The following is a 20,155-nucleotide window of genomic DNA, read 5'->3' as shown; positions in this document are numbered from 1 at the left end:
GTTGCCCTGGGGAAAGGATTTTCAGAGCCTTGAAATTAATCTGAGGTGTTTGGACTTTCTCCTGAGAATACTGGGAAACCAAGGTTTTCAGCATTGCTGTGATAGGATAGAAACAAAACATTATTTTGGCAAGAGTAGAGGATCAGTATGGAGAGAGACAGGGAGGTCAGGCAAGAGGCTTTGTGACAGGCCAGATATGAAGTGAGAAGGCTCAGACCAGCATAGGGTGATGGGAAGGAGAGGAAGGATGACAGTGGGAGAGAATGAAATGACAAGATTTGGGAATGATTTAGGTATGAGAGGGATGCAGACAGAGGGAGAAATCAAAGATGATTCCAAGATTTTAAATATAAGAGCAGTAGAATTATGGTACCATTGACAGTAATTGGTTTTAGAAAGGGGAATTGCTTTTAAATATATTGACATATTTTAAGGGATGATGAGAATTTTTAAATAAAAATAGTGTACAACCAATTGTTTAACATGGCCCAGGAAGTTGTCAGAATTGGATATATAAATTTGGGGATCTTCCTTTTGGAAAGTATGGTTGAAGAGTTAAGGACAGATTACTCTCAAAGGGACAGAGAAAAGGAAAAGGTAGTCCTGAGCACCGAGAATGGAAGATGGTCTGTGAGGGTGTATAGGGCAGGGTGTACAGGGCAGCAAAGAGGCCTGGACAGAAGCACCCTATTCTCTTATTTTCCTGTTCTCATCTAGGACCGAGAATAAAGTTTCCCCTGTCTCTCACTTCACAGAATGTTGTCAAGTTAGTTACCTTTGAGAATTAAGGCAGTGGCTCATTAGAATAAATACTATTATATTTATTATATGTATATTTGAATTCTGGCCTTGATGATTTGACATTATCTTCATGTTAACAAAAATCAAGAAAGGAAAACTTTATTTTCTTAATATTTCCAAATTTAAGATGATTGGGTTTTGTATAACTGAAATGTCTAAGCTATTTTCTACCATTGTACCACATTTCCTCTTAATAAGAATTCATGAAGTTGGATACAGTTCAATACCAGCAAAAGCTTTTTATCTATGGAATATTTGTTACCTTCTTTTATTTAATAATTAAAACGTATTTTCTTTTTTATATTGGTTTCTTGTCAGCACCGGTAGAAATTTAATGTTCCGTTGTAGTGACTACAGAAGTCTAGTTTATTTTTTTTCATTTTGGTTGTTTTTATAATTTAAAGTTTTTATCTAGTTAAATTTAACATTTAAATATGAGCCTCTTTAAAACTATTTTGAAGCAGTCAAGTGTAAATGAAAGTAACTGGCCACTTATGGGGGAGAAATGGTTATTTATTCTCTTCTTTATTATTTCAACAGATATTTATTGAGCATTTTCCGCTAACAAACATTGATTGTACAAGGTGCTGAGGATGCGGCCTTGAGTGAGAGACTTGGTTCCGAACCTTATGGAGCTTATTAAATTTTATCCAGTTTTCAGTAAACTTTATGAATTGTAATTCTTTTTTTTTTTTTTTTTTTTTTTTTTTTTTGTATTTTTCTGAAGCTGGAAACGGGGAGAGACAGACTCCCGCATGCGCCCGACCGGGATCCACCCGGCACACCTACCAGGGGGCGATGCTCTGCCCACCAGGGGGGATGCTCTGCCCCTCCGGGGGCGTCGCTCTGCCTCTACCAGAGCCACTCTAGCGCCTGGGGCAGAGGCCAAGGAGCCATCCCCAGTGCCCTGGCCATCCTTGCTCCAATGGAGCCTTGGCTGCGGAAGGGGAAGAGAGAGACAGAGAGGAAGGAGGGGGTGTGGAGAAACAAATGGGCGCCTCTCCTATGTGCCCTGGCCGGGAATCGAACCCGGGTCCCCTGCACGCCAGGCCGATGCTCTACCACTGAGCCAACTGGCCAGGGCCAATTGTAATTCTGATTAATAACTAAGGACTGTCAGTCTTACCTGGCTCCAACCCTCCTCTACTTCACAAAGCTCTGCTTCCCTAAATTTAGGCTACTTTTCCATATTTTCTTAACTCTGCTTTTGGATTTTAAACTGATAGTCATCCAAACAAGGATTTATTATTTGAATAATGTTAACATTTTAATATTACTTAATATATTTAATGTATTGTTAATATTTTACTATAGTGCTTCCTCTACTTTTTTTCTGAAGTATTTTAAATTATAGCCAACCTGACATTTTATTTCTAAATACATCACCATATATCTCTTTTAAAAAGTATATTTTCCTGTATAACTTCAAAGTCATTATTACATCTGCACAATTAACAATAATTCCCTAACATCATCTAATACTGAATTTATGTTAAAATTTACCCAATTGTTCACCAAAATGTTTTTTTTAGAGCTGATTTACTAAAATCAGTATCCATTCAAGGACTGCACTTTCCATTTGATTTTCAGGGTATATGGAAATTTCCACTCTTGCAGTCTACTTCATACGTCTTTATTCATCCTCTCTCTGGAAGCTTTTGGCTTATTCTGTCATATAGACATTATAATTTAATTGTGTAACATGCAATTGCAGCCTGACCAGGCAGTGGCACAGTGGATAGAGCGTCGGAATGGGATGCGGAGGACCCAGGTTTGAGACGCCGAGGTCGCCAGCTTGAGCGCAGGCTCATCTGGTTTGAGCAAAAGCTCACCAGCTTGGACCCAAGTTCGCTGGGGCTTGAGCAAGGGGTTACTCCATCTGTTGAAGGCCCACGGTCAAGGCACATATGAGAAAGCAATCAATGAACAACTAAGGTGTCGCAAGGAAAAACTAATTATTGACATCTCTCTCCGTTCCTGTCTGTTCCTATCTATCCCTCTCTCTGACTCTCTCTCTCTGTCTCTGTAAAAAACAACAACAATAAAAACCCATTCAACTGGAAAGTTTATTAAAGTGAAACTCTGAATGAATTAGAACCAGGCTCCCTGAGGGTGTTAGAGGATATGGAAATTTGAACTTCCTTCTTAGACGGGTGTTTAAATTCAAGTTCATAGGGCTATATAGAGCAGAGGTATATAAATCAGATTGTTAGGCAGAGTTTTATATAGTTTTGGAGCATTCCACTACAAAGTAAAAAGGAGAATCAAATTTATTGTTTGAATCCAAACAATGATACTATAGTTAACACTATATATAAAATTAACTCAAAATGGATCAAAATCTAAATGTAAGAGCTAAACCTATAAAACTCTTAGAGAAGAAACCTATAAAACTCTTAGAGAAGAAAATCTGTATGACCATGTATTAGACAGTAGTTCTTTAGCTATGACACCAAAAGTAATAAAAAGCAAAGTAGACAAGTTCTTATATTATTATTTATTAATTACTATACTATTTATTACAAACAACTGTAAACTACTTTTGCTCACCCCTGTATATCTGAGGAGCATCTAGTATTTAGAGTATATAGAATACAATTCAACCATAAAAAGACAAATAACCCAATTTAAAAATGGGCAAAGGACAACTTGAATAGAAGTTTCTACAAAGAAAACATACAGATTGTTGATAGCACATGAAATAATGCTCAATATCATTAGTTACATGGAAATGCAAGTCAAAATCACAATGAAATACTGTTCATATGCACAAGGCTGAACATAACTTAGAAAATACAACAAATATTGGCATGGAAGTAGAGAAATTGGAAACCTCATATGCTGCTGCTGATAATGTAAAAAGATGTAGCTGCTATGGAGAACAGTTTGGCAGTTCCTCAAGAAGTTAAATATAGAATTACTATATGACCCAAGAATTCTACTCCTAAGTATTTACCCAAGAGAATTAAAAAACATATGTTCACATAAGAACTTGCACAGGAATGAATGTTCATAGCAGCATTTTCAGAATAGCCAGATAGTGGAGACAACTGAAATGTCTGATGAATAAGATAAATCCTACAATGGAAGTTACTCAGCCACAAGAAGGAATGAAGTACTGACACATGCTACAACATGGATGAACCTTGAAAACATGTTAAATGAAAAGAGTAAGATGCAAAAGACTACATGGTATAAAAGCCATTTAAATGAAATCTCCAGAACAGGCAAATTCATATTTGTATATCTTCTTTGAAGAAATGTCTATTCAAGTCCTTTGCTCATTTTTAAATTGGATTATTTGTCTTTTATTGTTTAGTTGTATTTCATATATTTTGGATTCTGGCTGCTTATAAGATACATGACTTGCAAATATTTTCTCCCATTCGGTGGGTTGTCTTTTTATTTTTTTGATAGTGTTTTATTTAGTTTTATTTATTTATTTATTTTTTCATTTTTCTGAAGCTGGAAACAGGGAGAGACAGTCAGACAGACTCCCGCATGCGCCCGACCAGGATCCACCCGGCACGCCCACCATGGGGTGACGCTCTGCCCACCAGGGGGCGATGCTCTGCCCATCCTGGGCGTCGCCATGTTGCGACCAGAGCCACTCTAGCGCCTGAGGCAGAGGCCACAGAGCCATCCCCAGCGCCCGGGCCATCTTTGCTCCAATGGAGCCTTGGCTGCGGGAGGGGAAGAGAGAGACAGAGAGGAAAGCGCGGCGGAGGGGTGGAGAAGCAAATGGGCGCTTCTCCTGTGTGCCCTGGCCAGGAATCGAACCCGGGTCCTCCGCACGCTAGGCCGACGCTCTACCGCTGAGCGAACCGGCCAGGGCTATTTAGTTTTATTAATATGTGATTTCTCTTTCTTTATTGGTATCCTTAATTCTGTGAAACATTGTCTTCATACTTTTTAAAAATTCTTTACACATGGTTTCCTTTAGCTTCGAACATATTTAAAATAGCTGATTATAGTTTTTGTCTTGTAAGTTCAATGTCTGGGCTTCCTCAGGAAAAGTTTCTTTCTTTCTTTCTTTCTTTCTTTCTTTCTTTCTTTCTTTCTTTTTTTTTAATATGGAACGCTTCACGAATTTGCATGTCATCCTTGTGCAGGGGCCATGCTAATCTCTGTACCGTTCCAATTTTAGTATATGTGCTGCCGAATCGAGCACAGGAAAAAGTTTCTTATTGACTGCTTTTCTTTCCGGTGTATGGGCCATACTTATTTCTTTGAATACCTTTAATGTGGCCACTCTGAAAATGTTTCCTATCTCTCAGGGTTCGTTGCTGTTTGTTTAATTACTTTCCTAAACTAATTCTGTAAGGTCTGTATTCTTTATCATGTGTGATCACTGAAATCTCTGCTCAGTTAGCTTAGTGGCTAAGAAATGATTGGACACAGATTTCCTTAAATACCTGAAACCAATAAATCTCTCAGCCTTATTTACTGAGGGGCTCTCTCTCTGTTCTGCGAAGTGCCTTCAATGTTCAGACAGTTTACAACTCTGCCTTAGCCTTAACCTTTCTGCTATGCAGAGCCAGAAGTGAGAGCTTAGGATCATCTCAGGTCTTTCCTAAGCATGTGCACAGCTCTGCATGTGGCCTTCTTTTCTTTCTTTCTTTTTTTTTTTTTTTTTTGTATTTTTCTGAAGCTGGAAATGGGGAGAGACAGTCAGACAGACTCCCGCATGCGCCCGACCGGGATCCACCCGGCACGCCCACCAGGGGCGACGCTCTGCCCCTCCGAGGCGTGGCTCTGCCGCGACCAGAGCCACTCTAGCGCCTGGGGCAGAGGCCAAGGAGCCATCCCCAGAGCCCGGGCCATCTTTGCTCCAATGGAGCCTTGGCTGCGGGAGGGGAAGAGAGAGACAGAGAGGAAGGAGGGGGGAGTGGAGAAGCAAATGGGCGCTTCTCCTATGTGCCCTGGCCGGGAATCGAACCCAGGTCCCCCGCACACCAGGCCGACGCTCTACCGCTGAGCCAACCGGCCAGGGCCCATGTGGCCTTCTTGATTCTTTGTAATATGTTAGAGCTTTTCAAATCCTTTATGGACATTGCATTTCCAGCCTTTCTAAGTATTTTGGTCAGCTTATTGTTTGTCCTGTTATAGCTCCCTCAGGTGGATATAGTGTTATATAGTAGCTGCTAATTATTCCTAACAAAGGTCCCCAGAGAAAGACTGTTTGTACCGGGCAAGCTCTGGGGTAGGTAAAATAAAGACTAGACTTCTAGTGGAATTTTTCAGAGACCTGCCAGACAAGTCAAATAATAACAGTTACCTGGGAATGGGGCTTTGGAGGAGATACGACCCAGTTTATTTTGCAGGTTGTTTAATAAAGCTACCAGAAGCTGAGGAGAGGGGAATAGAAATAAGGCAAGTTAATAACACTGGGTCATATAATTTGTTTTAATTTTTATAAAGAAACTGCCAAACTTTTCCAAAGTGGCTGTGTACCATTTTACATCCCCACCAACATATTGTAGTTTTTCCACATCCTTTCCAGTATTTTTTTTTTTTTTCATTTTTCCAAAGCTGGAAACGGGGAGGCAGGCAGACTCCCGCATGCACCCGACCAGGATCCATCCAGCATGCCCACCAGGGGGCGATGCTCTGCCCCTCTGGGGCGTTGCTCTGTTGCATCCAGAGCCATCCTAGCGCCTGAGGCAGAGGCCACAGAGCCATCCTCAGCGCCCGGGCCATCTTTGCTCCAATGGAGCCTCAGCTGCGGGAGGGGAAGAGAGGGACAGAGAGGAAGGAGAGGGAGAGTGGTGGAGAAGCAGATGGGCGCTTCTCCTGTGTGCCCTGGCCAGGAATCGAACCCGGGACTCCCGCATGCCAGGCCAATGCTCTACCACTGAGCCAACCGGCCAGGGCCATCTTTCCAGTATTTTTATTGTCTTTTTGATTATAGTTATTCTAATCAGTGTGAAATGGTATCTTTTTTTTATGAGAGGTTAAACTGTCTTTATTCACAGATGACATAACAATGTAAAAAGTCTATGGAGGCCCTGGCCGGTTGGCTCAGTGGTAGAGTGTCGGCCTGGCGTGCAGAGGACCTGGGTTCGATTCCCGGCCAGGGCACATAGGAGAAGTGCCTATTTGCTTCTCCACCCTACCCCCCTCCTTCCTCTCTGTCTCTCTCTTCCCCTCCGGCAGCCAAGGCTCCATTGGAGCAAAGTTGGCCCAGGCGCTGGGGATGGCTCCTTGGCCTCTGCCCCAGGTGCTAGAGTGGCTCTGGTCGCGGCAGAGCGACGCCCCGGAGGGGCAGAGTATCGCCCCCTGGTGGGCAGGGCGTCGCCCCTGGTGGGCGTGCCGGGTGGATCCCGGTCGGGCGCATGCGGGAGTCTGTCTGACTGTCTCTCCCTGTTTCCAGCTTCAGAAAAATACAAAAAAAAAAATCAAAAAAAATCTATGGAATCTATAACAAAGTTTACCAAACTAATTTGTAAGTTTATCAAGATTGTAGGAGACAAATCAATATATCAAAATTAATTGTATTTCTATGAATTAGCAACAAGCTATCAGATATTGGAATTAAAAATACCATTACAGCAGCATAAAAAATGAAACAGGGAAAATCTGACAAAAGATGTACAAGACCTATACTCTGAACACGGTTAAACATTGATGAGAGAGGTGAAAGACCTAAGCAAATAGAAATACTCTGTTTAGGGAGGCCTCAATGTGATAGTGGAAGACCATGAGGATATTGTCAGAATATAGAATTTTAAAAGTTAGGATGCAGACAGTGCTTAGTTCTCAAGGATAATAAGATTCTGCAGGTAGTCATGGTGTTAATTGTTGAAAAGAGTGAGAATATTAGGGTATCAACTGGATGGATCTTTGTGTCTATGTTTAGAGCACGGACAAGGAGGGTGATGGATGTGTGCAGGGCAGAATGTGTGAAGTGGTATCTTAATGTGCTTCTTCATGTCTGTTTTTGTTCACATTATATCCTCAGATTTTGGTATAGTGACTGGTATATACTAATCACTCAATAAAAGTTATGCAAGTAAAAATAGATCAATGTAGTTGTATAGATGTCATCTTTAATATGACTCATTAACCTAAGTCAATTTTTTGGCCATTTGTGGAGGGAAACTGAAGCAGAACAAAAGCTAATCCCAAAGACAGAGCAGTAAACTATATAAACAAGGAAAGATCCCAGATTTTGGTCACTGAGATATTTTCACATATTTTCCAGTCATGATAACATACTTCATTCATCTGATAAAGTTTCTTTTTTTCAAGATTTTATTTATTGATTTTTATAGAGAGGAGAGAGAGAGAAAGAGAGAAGGGAGGAGTGGGAAGCATCAACTTGTAGTAATTGCTTCCTGTATGTGCCTTGACTGGGCAAGCTTGGGTTTTTGAACCAGCAACCTCAGCATTCCAGATTGACACTTTATCCACTGTGCCACCACAGGCCAGACCTCACCTGATAAAGTTTTTTGTTTTTGTTTTTTTTAATTTATTTATTGATTTTAGAGAGGTGAAAGAGAGAGAGAGAAGGAGATAGGAACAGGAAGCCTCAACCCATAGCAGTTGCTTCTTATATGTGCCTTGACAGGGCAAGCTGGGTTGTTGAACCAGCAATCTCAGCATTCTAGGTCAATGCTTAATCCACTGCGCCACCACAGGTCAGGCTTACCTGGTAGTTTTAACATGCCTTCTTTGTTTTAGGCACTGTACTGGGCACTGGGATATAGCTGAAATAAGACACACATACATCTTGCCCTCATGGTGCTTAAAGTCAGTGGGAATTACAAAGATGTAAATAGACAATTAATATGACAAATACTGGGATGGAGAAGGGCAGAATGATGTGAGAAGAAATAGAAGGAACATTTAATACAAGCATCTGAGCTGAGACCTGAGGAAATAGTTGGCCAGGCAGTTGGGATATTACCAATAAATGCACAGATGAGACAAACCCTGGAAAATTGGGAAACTAATGTTCTCTAGGGAAAGAGGTTGAGAAGGTGAGCAGGGTTCAAATCCTACAAGCCTTTACAAGCCATTTTAAGGAGTTTCAAATTTGTCCTTTGGGGTGGGGAATTTTTGAAGGATGTTAAATGGAGAAGTGACAAGATCACCCATGATTTTAAAATAGTACTGTGCTTTCGTGGGGACAGTGTATTGGGGGGGATCAGAGTGAGTGGAGGGAGACCAGTTAGTAGTAATAATTTTCAGTGAGAGAGTTGAGAGGACTTGAACGAGAGAGAGAGAAGTAGATAAGTTAAGAGTATATGGGAGAGAAAAAAAACCCCCAAAAAACGACAAAAAAAGAGTATATGGGAGCTGAGGGAGAAAAATACCTTGGTTTCTGGCTTGAGACATGGTCAATGTTGATTCTATTTATTGAGCTAAAGGACTATGGAGAACAAATAGGTTTGGGGGACATGATGCATTCAGTTTTGAATTTGCTGAGTGGGATTTCTTATGGAATTCCACTCCCAGTGGAAACCAGGAGAAATACCTAGAAACAGAAATTAAGTTTAGAAATTTGGAAGTCGTCAATATATGGAGAGTTACTAAAGTTGTAAAAGTAGATGATATTGAGACAAAGTAGCCAATAGGTGAGAAGAAGCACAAGAAAGTATGATGTTCCCATAACCAAGTGAAGAAAGTGATGGGGAAAAAAAGTAAATGAGATTGCTTAGGAAGCATGATGTATGAGAAGAGAAAGCCCAAGACTAGAACCTCGCATTTAAGGGACAGATAGAGAGAGAACTGCCTCAGAGATAGAAGGAGCCTAGGAGAATTTTAGGTTCCAGAAATCAGGAACAGAGGAGTGCTTGGCAACATTTTTACTCTAAGATATCAAGTAAGATATGTATTGAGGGGCATCTATTGGATATAGTAGCAACAGTTAAATTATTGATGACAATAGCTTGGGCAGTTTAATGGAACACTGACTGCAGCAGAAGGCAGATTACATTATCTTGAGCAGTGAATCTGTGGTCATAAAGTGAAGAATCAGTAACAATGATGATGTCTTCAAGAGGTTTAGCTGTGAAGGAAATGAGAGAAAGGGCAGTACCTGAGATGTGATATGTGCTTAAAGGAAAGTTAAACATTTTTCATTAAGTTCTTTTGATTACTTTTCCTTTTAGGAATGTGATTTACCTTTTTAGTATTATACTTGTTTTCTGGGCTTCCTTAATTTTAAGATGATGAATGGGGTAAAATGGAAAATACGTAAATTAAGCTTTGTTTTGTGTGGTTAATCCTTTGCAAGTGGTAAGAAAATAGCTTTATTGCCTTAGCTAGATTTTCGATATAATTTTTGAGAAATTCTCTAGGTAATGAAAACTCATTTTAATGTATTGCATCTTCTGTTTGTTTTTTAGATCATTCATCGGGATATAAAACCTGAGAATATTTTAGTATCCCAGTCAGGAATTACTAAACTCTGTGATTTCGGATTTGCACGAACACTAGCAGTTCCTGGGGACATCTATACGGACTATGTGGCCACACGCTGGTATAGAGCTCCAGAATTAGTACTAAAAGATACCTCTTATGGAAAGTATGTATATTTTGGGATCTTGCCTGGCCTTGCCTATCCCTCTCTTTTTTTCCCCTCGGAAAGTCTGTCACTACTACTGACACCCTTTGCCTTCTGCATGTGAGTTGGGGTTAAGAAAGAGGCACCTCTGCTTAGGACAGAGAGATTCTATAGGCACCTTCCCTTCTGGTTATTAATGTTCTCATGCTTACCAGCTGGGACTGAGTGGCCCCTACCCCAGGAGGCCTATGCAGACAACCCTCAGGCTTTATCCATGCTTGTTTGAGTGTTCCATCCTTCGTAGTCTCCTCTGCTTATCATTAGCCTCTAAGTTCTGCAAAGATTTTTTTTTTTAATTCTGCAAAGATTTTAAAATCTTTTACCTCAGTATGCCAGTGTCCTTATCATACTGCCAACAAAGATTTTGGCTCTGTTGTACCTTCAAAATTATCAATACATTTCTTTTTTACTCTTTCTTTTCCTTCCTTCCTCCCTCCCTCCCTCCCTCCCTCCCTCCCTCCCTCCCTCCCTCCCTTCCTTCCTTCCCTCCCTCCCTCCCTTCTTCCTTCCTTCCTTCTCCTTTCCTTTCCTTTCTTTCTTGGAGGAGGAGGAGGACCAGGATCCACCTGGCAACCCCATCTAGGGTTGACGCTTGAGTGCCAAGCTATTTTTAGCACCTGAGGCTGATGCATTCCAACAAAGCTATCTTTAGTGCCTGTGGCCACACTTGAACCAAATGAGCAGCTGGCTGTGAAAGGGGAAGAGGGAAAGGAGGGGGAGGGGAGGTGAGGAGAAGCAGATGGTCACTTCTCCTGTGTGCCCTGACCAGGGATCGAACCTGGGACATCCCTACACTGGGCTAATGCTTTATCTACTGAGCCACCAGCCAGGGCCTTTCACTGTTTCTTTTAAACTTTATCCACTGAACCACTGGCCAGGGCCTTTCACTGTTTCTTTTAAACTTGAAGCACTAATACTTGGTTATCACTACTTTTCTTTTGACTTTTGGTTTTGCTTTTGAAGAAGGTTAAAATGTTTTGTTGTTTTTTTCTTTCTATCTCATAGGGTTTAAAATTTATAGCAAAGCCCTGGCCAGTTGGCTCAGTGGTAGAGCAGCGGCCTGGCGTGCAGGAGTCCCAGGTTCGATTCCTGGCCAGGGCACACAGGAGAAGTGCCCATCTGCTTCTCCACCCCTCCCCCTCTCCTTCCTCTCTGTCTCTCTCTTCCCCTCTGGCAGCCAAGTAGCTCTGGTTGCAACAGAGCAACCTCCCCAGATGGGCAGAGCACTGTCCCCTGGTGGGCATGCCGGGTGGATCCCGGTAGGGCACATGCGGCAGTCTGTCTGACTGCCTCCCCGTTTCCAACTTCAGAAAAATAAAAATTAAAAAAAATTTTTATAGCAAAATGACACTAAAACACACAATAATTTGTTTGAAAAGAATATGGATGTGTTCTGAATAGGCGAGTACATACATGAATAATTGCACAAGCATGAAAATAATGTACTACTGAGAGAGGAAGGGACTGGAAACAGAAACATACAGCACATAAAGTTTTATTATACTGTGTACCACAGTGCATTATGGTGCAAGCTGGTACTTGGTTTCCAAACACCACATGTATGATGCATTGAACATTATATCAGTTTGTCCAAACCCTGTTTGTGCAAGCATGAAAAAAATGAACTACAGAGAGAGGGGGTGAGAGTTAAAGCCTGCACATAACCTGGTCAGCTGGAAATGGAAACACACAACAAATAAAGTTTTGTCTTGCCACACATAACAATGCAATACAGTACAATCTGGTGCTTGATTTTCAAACTCCACATATATGATGCATTGAATACTGCATAAGTTTTTCCAAATGCTTTTTGTCTATTGCTCATGATTTGTAAATGCTCTGCACAGTGCAAAAGGTTGTTTGAATGAGCCTACAAATTCCAAAGATATCTAAGACAATTTCAATAGTATTTTCATCCATGGTACAGGCAAATAAGTTGGCCATCAGGGTGGCCAACTCTTCGCAAATCAGCACAAAATTTCTGGTAGCCTGCTGCTGGTCTGCAGACAGGTGGTTGAAAAACACTGGTCTAGACCGTCTCTTCATTAAATTCACGAATCTCTTCCCAATTGCCTTTTATCACATCCTCCACTTTTCTTAAGAGCACCCTTAAATTTGAACTTCACATTGTTGCAAATGAAGTAAATTCCTTTGGAAGAGATTAGGAGCTGTTTGTTTTATAACCTGCTTCTTCCAGACAAAAACTCTAAGCCAGGGTTCTGGAGCTTGGGTGGGGTTAATGGCAGTCTTCTCTCTAAGTGCCATTCTGCTCTAGGAGCCAAAGTGCTCAGTGAGGTGGGGAGGCAGCAGCCTAGAGTCCTCTGACCTTACCTTTCCTGGTGTGGAACTAGTGCTTTCTGGGGTGGGGCAAGGGCATTTGGGGCCCCAGTATTCTCAGTGTGCCACATCCAAGCAAGAGCCATCATTCTATGAGTAGGTGCCAGTTAGACCCTTGAACACACTCACCCTGGACTTTTAGCCTCAGCAAGAGGTAGCTGGAGACAGTATGAGAAATACTGGAGTTCTGCTGCTTCTGGGAACAAAGCCCTTTGACTGGAAGCTAGGGGGAAAGGAAACCCTATGTTCTTGGCTGGAACTGTGTAGGATTGAATCTTTGCCTCACTGAGCTAGAATGAAGGAGGGAGAGAGTGGCTTTGACTCAAATATTAGAGACTCATCTTTCTTTACAAATTATTATAGATTTTCTTGAGTAGATATTTCTTCATTTTCTATTTAATTTTAGGATTATTTCCAGAGGCTTTAATTATTGTGGGTTTTAAAAAAAATAATTTTCACCAGTTTTACTGGTCAGCAGATCTCTTCACTGTATCATGATCAAAGTTCCTCCCCCCATGCTTGTTTTTAAGCTCATCTTACCCCTGCATACAAGGACTTGCTCATATTTCAGATAATGGAGGAGCTTTTTAAGATTAGTGCTGCAATGGCAATCAACTCCATGCATTCTGTCTTCCATTGCTCTTTGAAAGGCCTGCCTATAAAATGCATTACATTTTTGCAAATAATGCCTTACCTTACTTACTAAATCAAACTGTGAAAGTTCAGATCAAGCTGGGGAAAAGCGAACTAATTTCCCCAGGAAATTATAGGAATATTTTTTGGTGCCTCTGTTGGAGATGGAGATGAAGAATAGGAATTTCATACCGTAGGGAAAATGCTTAAAATAATTTACTTCGGACCTGTGGTGGTGCAGTGGATAAAGCGTTGACCTGGAAATGCTGAGGTCACCGGTTCGAAACCCTGGGCTTGCCTGGTCAAGGCACATATGGGAGTTGAGGCTTCCAGCTCCTCCTCCCTTCTCTCTCTGTCTCCCCCCCTCCTCTCTAAAATGAATAAATAATAATAATAATAATAATAATAATAATAATTGATGGTGGTCCTGTAGTCTAGTTAAAAAAAATTTTTTTTAAATAATTTACTTAAAGTTTTGAAGGCTAAAACTTAATTTTACTGTTTCTTACTAAAACTTACAAATTTCCATTACGTTCTTAAAATTTGTGAAATAAGCAAGCTAATATGTTTTTATTATATCTTCCAGTCTGTGTTGTAATGTGGACTTGAAAATTTGTATGCACTACAATTAAGGCATTTATTCTGGCCCTGACCAGTTGGCTCAGTGGATAGAGCGTCAGCCTGGTGTGCGGATGTCCCAGCTTTGATCCCCAGCCAGAGCACACATGTGAAGCAACCATCTGCTTCTCTTCCCCTCCCTTCCCTCTTCTCTCCTTTCCCCCCTCCAGTGGCTTGATTGGTTCCAGTGCTGGCTAGGGTGCTGAGGATGACTCAGTTGATTTGAGCATCGGCCTAGACAGGGGTTGCCAGGTGGATTCTGATTGGGGCACATGCAGGAGTCATGTGCCCCACTATTGCTAGGTAATGATTTTAAAGAATAATGGCCCTGGCTGGTTAGCTCAGTCAGTTAAGAGTGTCCTCTGGAAACAAGGTTGTGTGTTTAATCCCCAGTCAGGGCACACATGGGAAGCAACCAAAAAAAAAAAAAAAAAGCACAACTGAGTAGAACAACAAATGCTTCCCTTTTTCTTTCTCTTTCTCTCTCTCTCTCTAAAAGTCAGTAAAAATTAAGCCCTGGCTGGATAGCTCAGTTGGTTAGAGCATCATCTCGGATCATGGAGGTTGCCAGTCCCTTCCCCAGTCAAGCACAATACAGGAGCAGCTCCATGTCCCTGTCTCTCTTTCTCCCTGCCTCTCTCAAAAACAAACAAAAATGAATAAATGCCTTTTTTTTTTTAAATGTGAGAGGAGAGGAGATAGACTCCCACATGTGCTCCAATCAGGATCCACCCTGTAACCCCTGTCTGGGGCTGATGGTTGAATCAACGGGGCACTGAGTGTAAAAGGAGAAGAGAGAGAGAAGGGTGAGAGGGAGGGGAAGAAAAGCAGATGGTTGCTTCTCATGTGTGCCCTGACTGGGGATTGAACCTTAGACATCCACGTGCCAGGCCAATGCTCTATCCATTGAGCCAACTGACCAGGTCCAGCTATGTATATTTAAGGTTTCTCCATTTTTAAAAATGACTTATGGTTTCTTTTTATTATTAAATAATGTTCCATTATATGTATGTATGACATTTTATTTATTCGTTTACCTAATAAAGGACATCTTGCTTGCTTTCAATTTTTGGCAATTTTGAATAAAGCTTCTATGAACATTCATGTACGGGTTGTTTTTCAACTCATTTGGTAAATACCAAGGAGTGCAATGATGACTGGATTATGTGATAAGACTATGTCTAGCTTTGTTAGAAGCTGTCAAACTGTCTTGCAAAGTGGCTGTATCATTATGCATTTCTATCAGCAGTGAATGAGAGTTGCTTTTTTTTTTGCATGAATATGAGAGAGATAAGAAGCATCAACTCATAGTTGTGCACTTTTAATTGTACATTGATTACTTTCTCATATGTGCCTTGACTGGGGGCTCCAGCCAAGCCAGTGACCACTTGCTCAAGCCAGCAACTTTGGGTTTCAAGCCAGTGACCTTTGGATTCAAGCGAGTGACCATAGGATCAGGTCAGTGATCCCATACTCAAGCCAGATGAGCCCACACTCAAGGCAGTGACCTCAGGATTTTGTACGTGAGCCTGCAGTGTCCCGGTCAATGCTCTGTCCACTGTGTCACCACCTGGTCAGGCTGTATATGTTCTTGGTGTTGTGCCTGTTCAAATATTTTGCCCAATTTTTAATTTGATTGTTTTCTTATTGTTTAGTTTTAGGAGTACTATCTATATATATAGATATATAGATATATAGATATAGATATATAGATATAGATATAGATATATAGATATATGTGACACAAGTCATTTATTATGTACATGTTTTATAAATTTCTCAAACTCTGTAACAGGGTTTTTTATAGAGCAGAAGTTTTTAATTTTAATTATTTACCAATTTTTTTTTTCTTTTGTGGCTTATGCTTTTGGTATGGTAACTAAAAACTCATTGCTAAAATCAAGGCAATCTAGATTTTTTCTTGTATTATTGTCTAGATGTTTTATAGTTCTGTATATTACAGTTAGGTCTATGATCCATTTTGAGTTAATTTTTGTGAAAGGTTTAAGGTCTAGATCTAAGTTCTTTTCTTTTTTCTTTTTGCATATGGATGTTCTGGTGTTCCAGTATCACTTGTTGAAAAAGCTTTCCTTTCTCTACTGAATTGTGTTTGCTCCTTTGTCAAATATTAGTTGAGTATATTTGTGTGAGTTTTTTCTGCACTCTATTCTATTCTCTTAATCTGTATTTGTCTATTCTTTTTTACCAGTGCTACACTGGCTTGATTTCTGTATCTTTAGAGCAGGGGTCGGGAAACTTTTTGGCTGAGAGAGCCAGGAACGCCACATATTTTAAAATGTAATTTCGTGAGAGCCATACAACAACCTATGTACATTATGCATTATCCAATAAAAATTTGGTATTGTCCCGGAGGACAGTTGTGATTGGCTCCAGCCATTCACAACCATGTACATGAGTGGTAGGAAATGAATGGATTGTAATACATGAGAATGTTTTATATTTTTAACATTATTATTTTTTTATTAAAGATTTGTCTGCGAGCCAGATGCAGCCATCAAAAGAGCCACATCTGGCTCGTGAGCCATAGGTTCCCAACCCCTGCTTAGAGTAAGTCTTGAAATCAAGTAGTATCTTCTGTCTTCTTCTGACTTTGTTATTCTTCAACATTGTGTTGGCTGTTCTTAGTCTATTGCCTTTCCATATAAATTTCAGAATCAGTTTATTGATATGCACATTGGAATTTGATCAGGATTGCATTGAATCTGTAGATCAAGTTGAGAAGAACTGACATCTTGACAATACTGAGTCTTCCTATTTATAAACATGAAATATCTCTCCATTTATTTATATCTTCTTTGATCTCTTTAATGAATTTTTTTCTTCAGTTGACAATTTAGCTTAGAGATCACTTTATATTAGCACACATAGATAGACCTATGTTATCCTTTCTGACAACTGAATAATATTTCATTGTGTGGTGTACAAAAATTTATAAGCCATTTCCATATTGGTGGATGATTTGGTTTCCAATATTTTTCTAACAATGTTGCTGTGAAATTTTTATATAATTTGTCTTTGTGCACATGTGCAAGTAGATTTTTGAATAAATTTCTAGGAATAAAGTATTCAGTCAAAAGTATTTGTTTTTATTTTGGTAACTTTTTCTAGTTTTTCCTCCAAGAACTTATATAAGTTTATACTCCCAGAACAGTACATGGGAGTTTTAATTTTCCATAGCCTCACCAGCAGTTATCAAATCTTACAATTTTTAAATCAGTTGTATCAGTAAAAATAGATTTCATTATAGTGTTTATTTATATATTTTTTATGAATGTGATGTTGGGTATCTTTTGACATCTACTTAAAAGCCCCAGTAATATAAACTATCTTTTAAAAAACTGTTATATTGAAAAGAGTTTGAATTATGGATGACTTATAATATGTTAAGATAAATAAATTAGTCTGAGCCAGGCAGTGGTACAGTGGATAGAGTGTCAGACTGGGATGCAGAAGACCCAGGTTTGAAACCCCAAGGTTGCCAGCTTGAGCAAGGGCTCACCAGTTAGATTGCAGGGTCGCTGGCTTGAGTCCAAGGTCGCTACCCTGAGCAAGGAGGGGTCACTCACTCTGCTGTAGCTCGCCCTCCTCCCGTCAAGGCACATATGAGAAAGAAATCAATGAACAACTAAGGTGTCACAGTGAAGAACTGATGCTTCTCATCTCTCTCCCTTCCTGTCTGTCTGTCCCTATCTGTCCCTCTCTCTCTGTCTCTGTCACAAGAAAAAGAAAGAAAAAGATAAATAAACAAATAGACGTAAATGTTTGACATTTTTAATTTTTGCTTTTTTAGTACAGGATCATTTTAGTATTCATTAATTCTAATTCATAAACCAGTTATCATTATGTTCTTCTATAAGTATCTAAAATAATTTTAGAATTATGGTTACTTTTTATCTGGACTGCTACATGAATTCTCATGCAATTTAAATATAATCTATTTAAGGATATTAGTAAAATGTGAGACTAATATATATCCTAAAGTAGGCTTATGATACTACAGTGAAAATTTGTAAATGATACCACCTAACCATTCTTTTTTCTTTGTCTTTAACTTTATTTTTAAAGTTTTTTTTAAAGATATTTTATATATTTCTCCATGAAGAAGTGACTTATTGCTCTCTGTTTCAGACCTGTGGACATCTGGGCACTGGGCTGTGTGGTCATTGAGATGGCCACTGGAAATCCCTTTCTTCCCAGCAGCTCTGATCTGGATTTACTTCATAAAATTGTTTTAAAAGTAGGTAAGTATTACTGAAATATATTAAGTGCCTAAAATAAGTATTTCCAGATCATTTTTGCTTGATTTTCAAATTTAGTTTTCTCATGATGAAGAACAGGGAAGCATACTGATAGATGCCAGTAGATGGATATCTTGAGCTAATTAAGAAAGTAGAAAATTCTTGTCTGTGTTTACAAATAAATATTTTATTTCCCAAGATGCAAATAGCTAAGCCGTATGTTGATGGTCAATAATAAGAAAAATAGTACAATAGAAATCTTCAATTTATCTGAAAGTTCCTTTAAAATTTAGGTTTCTATGAATATTTGCATATCTCAAAGGAGACTTTTAAATGATAGATTTGATTTAGATACTTTTTTAAAAGCACTTAGAGATAGAAAGTCAATTATGTGTTGAGAAAACTCTTTTTTAGTATAGTAGATAACCAAATAGCTAGCTAAGTTATTTAAAAATATATTTGATGGAAGCTGCATTATTTGATTATCTGCTTTGACTACATAAGCATTTTGGTGGATAGCCTTACTCATGGAGTTTCAATGATTTGTTTATATATATATTTATGAATGAGAACCTGGATGAGCCCTTTTTGTGGTGGGGAACTATACATAAACATGTAATTACAGGATCAGAAGGAAAGTACTGTGAACAACTATAAAAACCCTGAAATCGGCCCTGGCCGGTTGGCTCAGCGGTAGAGTGTTGGCCTGGCATGCAGGAGTCCCGGGTTCGATTCCCGGCCAGGGCACACAGGAGAGGCACCCATTTGCTTCTCCACCTCTCCCCCTCTCCTTCCTCTCTATCTCTCTCTTCCCCTCCCGCAGCCAAGGCTCCATTGGAGCAAAGATGGCCTGGGCGCTGGGGATGGCTCTGTGGCCTCTGCCTCAGGCGCTAGAATGGCTCTGGACACAACAAAGCGATGCCCCAGAGGAGCAAAGCATCGCCCCCTGGTGGGCATGCCGGGTGGATCCCGGTCGGGCGCATGCGAGAGTCTGTCTGACTGCCTCCCTGTTTCCAGCTTTGGAAAAATGAAAACAAAAACAAAAACTCTGAAATCTGGATAAATATTGATTAAAAATACAGTTCTGAGCCTTAAAGCATCACGCTTTTTTGTGTCATCTTTAAAGTTTTGGTTGAGATTAATGTTAGAGGGAACCTTAGAGATGATGGGATCAATTTTGTCATTTTATAGATGAGGAAACCAAGATACAGAAAGGGAGATTTACCCCAGGTCACAGAACTAGTTATACAGCAAAATTGGTACTAGAACTTGACTCTCTCCACTCCTATTTATTGTTCTTTCTGTTCTACTACTACTCATTAGCCTTTTTTTTCTTTGTAATATTTCTATTTCTAAGCAATTTTAATATGTTAGCTGTTTTGAGTAAGGCTCTATTGATGAACACTTGCTAGTTAAGCCATTTAGATACCCGTGTGGAAATATGTAAAAGTTTGTATTTGTTTTTCCTGATAGCATTATACATTATATATTATATTTTGGGAAAAGAAATGAACCTGGTTGTTTTGCATTCTTTACTGCCTATGTGCTATCAACAAATTACTGGGGAAACTTCAATTTTTTATGATATATTCAGATATTCCTTGTTCGACTTAAAAAACAATTTTTTTTAAAAGTAAGAGGTAAGGATATAGAGAGACAGACTCCTGCATGAGCCCCAACCAGAATCCACCTGGCAACCCCCATCTGGGGCCAATGCTTGATTCAACTGAGCTATCCTCAATGTCTGAGGCTGACACTTGCACCAACCCAACTATCCTGAGTCTCGGGGGCTGTTGCTTGAACCAATTGAGCCACTGGTTGTGAGAGGAGAGAGAGAAAAGAGGGAAAGGGAGAGGAAGAGAAGCAGATGGTCACTTCTCAAGTATGCCCTGACCGGGGATGGAACCTGGGATGTCTACACACTAGGCTAACGCTT

At 40.0% G+C, this 20,155-nt stretch overlaps 1 protein-coding gene and 1 non-coding gene across 5 annotated transcripts in view; one reads left to right on the top strand and one right to left on the bottom strand.

The window, feature by feature from the left end:
- Positions 1-20,155, top strand: part of CDKL3 (cyclin dependent kinase like 3) — a 58,469-nt gene that overhangs the window by 15,252 nt on the left and 23,062 nt on the right. For all 4 annotated transcript variants that reach the window (XM_066272478.1, XM_066272477.1, XM_066272480.1 and 1 more), the window contains 2 exons: positions 10,155-10,333; positions 18,110-18,222. In XM_066272478.1, coding sequence (XP_066128575.1) covers positions 10,155-10,333; positions 18,110-18,222 — 292 coding nt within the window. The remainder of the gene's footprint in view (positions 1-10,154; positions 10,334-18,109; positions 18,223-20,155) is intronic.
- LOC136336958 (U6 spliceosomal RNA) lies at positions 4,869-4,972 on the bottom strand. Its single transcript, XR_010731691.1, has one exon. It is a non-coding gene; the product is annotated as a U6 spliceosomal RNA (small nuclear RNA).

This window comes from Saccopteryx bilineata, chromosome 4 (assembly GCF_036850765.1).
Source record: "Saccopteryx bilineata isolate mSacBil1 chromosome 4, mSacBil1_pri_phased_curated, whole genome shotgun sequence".
In the NCBI taxonomy this organism is placed as follows: Eukaryota; Metazoa; Chordata; class Mammalia; order Chiroptera; family Emballonuridae; genus Saccopteryx; species Saccopteryx bilineata.
Note: the sequence above shows the minus strand (reverse complement) of the source record. Positions and strands in the feature narration are given on the sequence as shown.